Source organism: Poromitra crassiceps, assembly GCF_964638095.1.
Source record: "Poromitra crassiceps genome assembly, chromosome: 5".
Taxonomy (NCBI): Eukaryota; Metazoa; Chordata; class Actinopteri; order Beryciformes; family Melamphaidae; genus Poromitra; species Poromitra crassiceps.
In genome coordinates, this window is record NC_139642.1 from 56704730 (window position 1) to 56713730 (window position 9001).

General features: G+C 41.6%; 2 protein-coding genes across 2 annotated transcripts in view; both read left to right on the forward strand.

Moving 5' to 3' along the window:
- Positions 1–1582, forward strand: part of LOC310776631 (uncharacterized protein) — a gene marked incomplete at its 5' end in the record, with an annotated part of 9983 nt that extends 8401 nt beyond the window's left edge. Inside the window, one exon of the mRNA XM_083636806.1 lies at positions 1–1582. This exon is cut by the window's left edge and continues 1183 nt beyond it. Within this exon, the coding sequence (XP_083492932.1) occupies positions 1–486 (486 nt within the window). The 3' untranslated portion in view covers positions 487–1582.
- A 2966-nt stretch (positions 1583–4548) lies between these two features.
- Positions 4549–7687, forward strand: LOC310777059 (E3 ubiquitin/ISG15 ligase TRIM25-like; the record flags this gene model as incomplete). Its single annotated transcript, XM_083637313.1, has 2 exons — positions 4549–5983; positions 6151–7687. 2 exons carry the CDS (start codon positions 4549–4551, stop codon positions 6387–6389), a joined length of 1674 nt encoding a protein of 557 aa, XP_083493439.1. The 3' UTR covers positions 6390–7687.
- Positions 7688–9001: the final 1314 nt, after the last annotated feature.

The following is a 9001-nucleotide window of genomic DNA, read 5'->3' on the forward strand; positions in this document are numbered from 1 at the left end:
CACATACAGGTGTTATTATCTGAGGGGAACAGAAAAGCAACATGTGTGTCTCCACAGTCATATCCTACTCACCCAGACAGATTCACTAGCTACTGTCAGGTCCTGAGTAGAGAGGGTCTGACTGGACGTTGTTACTGGGAGGTGGAGTGGAGTGTGAAGGGAGGTTCATTAGCAGTCGCATATAAAGATATTAGCAGAACAGGTGATGAAAGAAAATTTGGAAACAATGACAAGTCTTGGGCATTAGATTATTACAACAATGGTTATCAATTCATACATAACAATGTCAAAACTGTCATCTCAGGCCCTTATGCTTCCAGAGTAGGAGTGTACCTGGATCACAGAGCAGGTGTTCTGTCCTTCTACAGCATCTCTGAAAGCATGACTCTCTTTCACAGAGTCCAGACCACATTCACTCAGCCTCTCTATGTTGGATTCAGGTTTTTCGCTCGAGGAGCTACTGCTGAGTTGTGTGAGCTCAAGTAAACAGGAAGTTGTTAAAGCAGAAACATGTGACCTTTGTTGTCTCCATCTTTGCTCCTCAGAGTCTCATTGCTGTGGTGATTCTGCACTGCACTTCCCAGAGATCACCTGTCAATCAAACAGTGTGGGCGGGACTATGACACATTTTTCCTTTAATTTTCTGTTCATGAAGTTTGAGTTTTCTTGGTCTTTCCTTTTCTTTGTGTTCTATGAGTCAGTGACAGAGAGTATCTAAACTCACACATTTTAGCTAACACTTTTCTTTGTGTTATGAGTCAGTGACAGAGAGTATCTAAACTCACACATTTTAACTTTATTTAGATAGTCCGCCTACAGAGACTTTAAGGTATTTGTAACATCTCTACAGCTGATTAGTTGACATTCAACAATTCAACTGTTTCACATTGTCAGTAGATGTTGATTTAATAGCTTATTAGTTGAGATTCAACAACAGATTCTGTTTGTGTCCAATTAAACAGTTGAATGTCAATAAGCTGTATATGAAAACATAAACTGTTGTGTGGTCTATATAGTTCTTATATTTACTGTATATATATTTTTTGCTGTAATATTTTCTGCTGTTTCTGATCCACTGCCTGGGCCTTAATAGAGCAGCAGTAGAAGTCTCCTCTTTATTATAACTGAACTAGTGCAGTGCCCGTTCAAAACATGTGTGTTTGGAACCTGCTCCATTCCATAAAGCAGGTTGAGTCTAACCCTGAGCTCTGACTTGATTAACCCTGAGATAAGAAACTCAGAGTTTTCGGTTCCAGAACAGCTGATCTGAATTAGTTTAATGAACACTGAGTATGTTAATTGTTCACTCTGATTGAAGCACGTGCATGGTGAATGAAAAAAGACTTCACATTGTTCAACGTGACTTTTTGTTTCTCACTGGCCCACTTGGCCAGTAGATCAGAGTTTTACTGGCCCCTTGTATATTTTCACTGGCCCGGCAGCAGAAAAAAATTAAGAGAATTATTTTTTTCCATAGTTTTAGTGATTTATTGTACATAATATTTACAACGGTGAAGTTCCCTTTAGATTTGGTTGTTTTCCTTTAGTTATGGATATGTAACGTTAATCAAAATATAAAATTTGGCACATTGAATCAATAAATGAATGTGGTATACAGTAGGTTTCTCCATATTTTGTGTAATATGAGGGAGAAGACAGAATTTGTGGATGGATGATGAGAGTATGGATGACCATAATAAACTTAATGGCCTGCAAATGCTAACAGAGTAATTATTGCTGTTTCTCACTCACTCACTCACTCACTTACTCACTCACTCACATGACTCTCTCTCTCTCTCTCACACACACACACACACACACACACACACACACACACACACACACACACACACACACACACACACACACACACACACACACACACACACACACACACAAACACTTGTGTCTCTCTCTTGCTCTACCTTTGACATGCCACAACAGTGATATATTAGGATCTCACGTCCACCTCGGTTCTTCTTTAGAAGAGTGAGCACCTTTTCATAGGCAGTAAAGGGCTGCTCACTCTTTAAGGTGTGATATACTGTGTTAAAAGTTAAAAAATTTACAGCTCATGAGCATAAGGAGTGGTAGGGTCACTCTGTCATTTTGAAGCAGACAGACACAGCAGCAGACAGATTTCTTCATGTGCTCTGTCGACTAGCTAAAGTTACCATCAAATGTATCATGGCTAATCGTGGTTCTCAACTGCTCAATGACCCACATTTTTCCTGAGTCATTAAGTCACAACCCAATTTAATTTAGATTTGATCTTTTCCCTATGCATTTTAAACAAGTTGAAACTGGTGATGCTCATCAAGTTTCAAGAATCTAAATGGAACAGTATGAAATATGAAATCAAAAGGCAGACTAACTGGTGATGCTCTTTTCTGAATGCTCTAGGTCTCTAGTTTGTGGTTGTCAAGTTTCATGAGGCTGTGATTATCCCAGAGGTCACAAGAGGTCATTTTATACAGTGAGGTCAAGTTTTGAAAAATGGTCTCACTACAATGAAATGGTTACTATGGAGACTAACATCATCACACATGAAGACAATTAGGCTAATTGAATCCACAAGAGTCTCAGCTTTCCAGTCATACTTAACTTATGCAATTCCAAGACTGTTTAAGGACCCCAGTATGCAGACATTTTCAAACAGAAAAGGCAAAAAAATAACACTAAATAATGCATGCAAAAAACGGCATGTTTTTGCCAAAACTGGCATGGAATTAGCATAAGGTGGGCATGTCTGTAAAGGGGAGACTCATGGGTACCCATAGAAACCATTCTCGTTCAGATATCTTGAGGTGAGAGGTCAAGGGGACCCCTTTGAAAATGATCATGCCAGTTTTTGTTTTGCCAAAATTTAGCCTAAACTTGGAGTGTTATTGAACCCCCTTACTGACATTTTGATAAAGATGGATGTCTTAGATCTTCTAGTTTCAGGGGATATCAGTATCTTCACTCTAGCTTTAAAAACGAGCTACAGCCTCTGAAAGACAGTCATATCTGCTACAGCCTCTGAAAGACAGTCATATCTGCTACAGCCTCTGAAAGACAGTCATATCTGCTACAGCCTCTGAAAGACAGTCATATCTGCTACAGCCTCTGAAAGACAGTCATATCTGCTACAGCCTCTGAAAGACAGTCATATCTGCTACAGCCTCTGAAAGACAGTCATATCTGCTACAGCCTCTGAAAGACAGTAATATCTGCTACAGCCTCTGAAAGACAGTAATATCTGCTACAGCCTCTGAAAGACAGTCATATCTGCTACAGCCTCTGAAAGACAGTCATATCTGCTACAGCCTCTGAAAGACAGTCATATCTGCTACAGCCTCTGAAAGACAGTCATATCTGCTACAGCCTCTGAAAGACAGTCATACTGTATCTGCTACAGGCTCTGAAAGACAGTCATATCTGCTACAGCCTCTGAAAGACAGTAATATCTGCTACAGCCTCTGAAAGACAGTCATATCTGCTACAGCCTCTGAAAGACAGTCATATCTGCTACAGCCTCTGAAAGACAGTCATATCTGCTACAGCCTCTGAAAGACAGTCATATCTGCTACAGCCTCTGAAAGACAGTCATATCTGCTACAGCCTCTGAAAGACAGTCATATCAGCCGCGGACGCCGGCGTCCTCAAGAAGTAGAACTTTTTTCCATGCACAATAAAAGTTCTAGTCTAGCTTATAAATGTTGGCAGTTACTGTCAGCTATAGTCACTCTAACATGAAGACTTGTAAAACTTGATAAATCATTAATATCTTTGAGTAGATGAAGGTAAGATGATAACAGCATGATAGTAAGCCTCAGCTCAGCAACACTGAATGGACTTTATTGGAAAAACGATGAGGAATCACAGAACAAAGTGAACTGTAGTTTCAGAGACAGGTGTTAAATAGTTTAGATGTAACACATTTTAACATCTGTAATATTGCTTTTAATGTTAATCATCTGACTCTAATGTTACTTTTGTTTCCTGGATAATAATGGAAGGCAGGCAGGCAGGCAGGCAGGCACGCACGCACGCACGCACGCACGCACGCACGCACGCACGCACGCACGCACGCACGCACGCACGCACGCACGCACGCACGCACGCACGCACGCACACACACACACACACACACACACACACACACACACACACACACACACACACACACACACACACACACACACACACACACACACACACACACACACACACACACACACACACACACACACACACACACACACACACACACACAGCCTCTTCAAAACCGCTCCTCTTCCTGGAATCGAGCAAAGCTTGATAACCCCTCCCTCTTCTTCCTGGAGCCAAACACAGCCCACAGTCTTGTTTCCTGTTCCCTCCCCTTTCACAGATCTGCCAGTTTAAAGATGGGTGTAAACAGCATGTTGTGAAGTGACACAGCTGACCAGCCCATTCACTGCAGATCAGCAACATGAAGAACAGAGGTTTGGCTTGGATCAGAGCCCAACTTCTTTCTGTTGACAGCAAGTGAAACTATCTGACACACAGTTACTGAGAAGTGAAATGGCGCAGCAAGGAATCCAGCTGGACGTAGCAAAATTCTGCTGTTCGATCTGTCTGGATCTACTGAAGGATCCGGTGGCTATTCCCTGTGGGCACAGCTACTGCATGAGCTGTATTCAAAGCTGCTGGGATGAAGAGGATCAGAAGAAAATCCACAGCTGCCCGCAGTGCAGACAGACCTTCACACCAAGGCCTGTTCTGGTGAAAAACACCATGTTAGCAGAGTTGGTGGAGGACTTGAGGAAGACAGGACTCCAAGCTGCTCCTCCTGGTCGCTGCTATGCTGGACCTGGAGACGTGGGCTGTGATTTCTGCACTGGGAGAAAGCTGAAAGCTGTCAAGTCCTGTCTGGTGTGTCTGACCTCTTACTGTGAGCAGCACCTCCAGTATCACTATGATGTAGCTACATTAAAGAAACACAAGCTGGTGGAAGCCACAGTGAAGCTTCAGGAGAACATCTGCTCTCGTCATGATGAGGTAATGAAGGTGTTCTGCCGTACTGATCAGCAGTGTATCTGTTATCTCTGCTCCATGGAGGAACATAAAGGCCACGACAAAGTCTCAGCTGCAGCAGAATGGACTGAGAGGCAGAAAGAGCTCGGGGTGAGTCGCCAGCAAATCCAGCAGAGAATCCAGGTCAGAGAGAAAGACGTAAATGTGCTTCAACAGGATGTGAAGGCTATCAATCTCTCTGCTGATAAAGCAGTGGAGCACAGTGAGAAGATCTTCACTGAGCTGGTCCGTCTCATTGAGAAGAGAAGCTCTGAGCTGAAGCAGCAGATCAGATCCCAGCAGAAAGAGGAAGTGAGTCGGGCCGAGGAACTTCAGGAGAAGCTGAAACAGGACATCTCTGAGCTGAGGAGGACAGACGCTGAGCTGGAGCAGCTCTCACACACAGAGGATCACATCCACTTTCTACACAGTTACCCCTCGCTGTCATGTCTCAGTCAATCTACAGACTCACCCAGCTCCAATATCCGTCCTCTGGGCTACTTTGAGGATGCGATTTTGGCTGTGTCAGAGGCCAGAGAGAAACTACAGGACGTTCTTACAGAGGAATGGACTAAGATCTCACTGACACTGACGGACGTGGATGTTTTAATGCCACGACCAGAACCCAAGACCAGAGTTGTCGACTTCTTACAATATTCACGTCAGATCACACTGGATCCAAACACAGCACACACATATGTGTTATTATCTGAGGGGAACAGAAAAGCAAGATGTGCGAGTACAGGACAGTCATATCCTAGTCACCCAGACAGATTCACTACAAAAAGGCAGGTCCTGAGTAGAGAGGGTCTGACTGGACGTTGTTACTGGGAGGTGGAGTGGAGCGGGGAGACAGTTTCAATAGCAGTCTCATATAAAGATATGAGCAGAACAGGGGATAAAAGTGAATTTGGATACAATGACAAGTCTTGGGCATTACAGGATTAATAATAATAATAATAATAATAATAATAATATATAATAATGATTGGATTTATATAGCGCTTTTCTAGACACCCAAAGCGCTTCACAGGAATCATTATTCATTCACACCATTCGTACCAGTGGTGGTAAGCTACGGGTGATGTAGCCACAGCTGCCCTGGGGAAGACTACAACAACAATAGTTATCAATTCATACATAACAAGGTCAAAACTGCCATCTCAGGCCCTCAGGCCTCCAGAGTAGGAGTGTACCTGGATCACAGAGCAGGTGTTCTGTCCTTCTACAGCGTCTCTGAAAGCATGACTCTCCTTCACAGAGTCCAGACCACCTTCACTCAGCCTCTCTATCCTGGATTCAGGTTTTATTATCAAGGATCCACTGCTGTGTTGTGTGAACTCAAGTAAACAGGAAGTTGTTAAAGCAGCAACATGTGACCTTTGTTGTCTCCATCTTTGCTGCTCAGAGTCTCATTGCTGTGGTGTTTCTGCACTGCACTTCCCTAGAGATCACCTGTCAATCAAACAGTGTGGGCGGGACTATGACACATTTTCCTTGAATTTTCTGTTCATGAAGTTTGATTTCTTTGACTTTCCTTTTCTTTGTCTTCTATGAGTCAGTGCCAGAGAGTATCTAAACTCACACATTTTAGCTAACACTTTTCTTTGCATTATATGAGTCACAGACAGAGAGTATCTAAACTCACACATTTTAGCTAACACTTTTCTTTGTGTTGTATGAGTCAGTGACAGAGTATCTAAACTCACACATTTTAGCTAACACTTTTCTTTGTGTTATAGGAGTCAGTGACAGAGTATCTAAACTCACACATTGTACTTTATTTAGATCGTCCGCCTACAGAGACTTTAAGGTATTTGTAACATCTGTACAGCTTATTAGTTGACATTCAACAATTCAACTGTTTCACATTGTCAGTAGATGTTGATTTAATAGCTTATTAGTTGAGATTCAACAAACAGATTCTGTTTGTGTCCAATTAAACAGTTGAATGTCAATAAGCTGTATAAAACATAAGCTGTTGTGTGGTCTATATAGTTCTTATATTTACTGTATATATTTTTAGCTGTAATATTTTCTGCTATTTGTGATCCACTGCCTGGGCCTTAATAGAGCAGCAGTAGAAGTCTCCTCTTTATTATAACTGAACTAGTGCAGTGCCCGTTCAAAACATGTGTGTTTGGAACCTGCTCCATTCCATAAAGCAGGTTGAGTCTAACCCTGAGCTCTGACTTGATTAACCCTGAGATAGGAAACTCAGAGTTTTTGGTTCCAGAACAGCTGATCTGAATTAGTTTAATGAACGCTGAGTATGTTCATTGTTCACTCTGATTTAAGCACGTGCATGGTGAATGAAAAAAGACTTCACATTGTTCAACGTGACTTTTTTCTCTCTCACTGGCCCACTTGGCCAGTAGATCAGAGTTTTACTGCCCCCTTGTATATTTTCACTGGCTCGGCAGCAGGAAAAAATGAAGATAATTATTTGTTTCCATAATTTTAATGATTTATTATACATAATATTTACAATGGTGAAGTTCCCTTTAGATTGTGTTGTTTTCCTTTAGTTATGGATATATAACATTATGCAAAATATAAAATGTGGCACATATTGAATCATAAACGAATGTGGTATACAGTGGGTTTCTCCATATTTTGTGTAATATGAGGGAGAAGACAGAATTTGTGGATGGATGATGAGAGTATGGATGACCATAATAAACTCAATGGCCTGCAAATGCTAACAGACTAATTATTGCTAATTATTGCTGTTTCTCTCTCACTCACTCACTCACTCACTCACACACACACACACACACACACACACACACACACACACACACACACACACACACACACACACACACACACACACACACACACACACACAAAAGCACTTGTGTCTCTCTCTTGCTCTACCTTTGACATGTCACAACAGTGATATATTGGGATCTCACGTCCACCTCGGTTCTTCTTTAGAAGAGTGAGCACCTTTTCATAGGCAGTAAAGGGCTGCTCACTCTTTAAGGTGTGATAGGTTGTGTTATAAGTTTAAACATTTTCAGCTCATGAGCATAAGGTGTGGTAGGGTCACTCTGTCATTTTGAAGCAGACAGACACAGCAGCAGACAGATTTCTTCATGTGCTCTGTCGACTAGCTAAAGTTACCATAAAATGTATCATGGCTAATCGTGGTTCTCAACTGGCCTCACAACGACCCACATTTTTCCTGAGTCATTAAGTCACGACCCAATTTTATTTTTTATTTTATTTTTTCCCTATATGCATTTTAAACAAGTTGAAACTGGTGATGCTCATCAAGTTTCAATAATCTAAATGGAACAGTATGAAATATGAAATCAAAAGGCAGACTAACTGGTGATGCTCTTTTCTGAATGCTCTAGGTCTCTAGTTTGTGGTTGTCAAGTTTCATGAGGCTGTGATTATCCCAGAGGTCACAAGAGGTCATTTTATACAGTGAGGTCAAGTTTTGAAAAATGGTCTCACTACAATGAAATGGTTACTATGGAGACTAACATCATCACACATGAAGACAATTAGGCTCATTGAATCCACAAGAGTCTCAGCTTTCCAGTCATACTCAACTTATGCAATTCCAAGACTGTTTAAGGACCCCAGTATGCAGACATTTTAAAAACAGAAAAGGCAAAAAAATAACACTAAATAATGCATGCAAAAAACGGCATGTTTTTGCCAAAACTGGCATGGAATTAGCATAAGGTGGGCATGTCTGTAAAGGGGAGACTCATGGGTACCCATAGAAACCATTCTCGTTCAGATATCTTGAGGTGAGAGGTCAAGGGGACCCCTTTGAAAATGGCCATGCCAGTTTTTGCTTTGCCAAAATTTAGCCTAAACTTGGAGTGTTATTGAACCCCCTTACTGACAAGCTAGCATGACATTTTGATAAAGATGGATGTCTTAGATCTTCTAGTTTCAGGGGATATCAGTATCTTTACTCTAGCTTTAAAAACGAGCC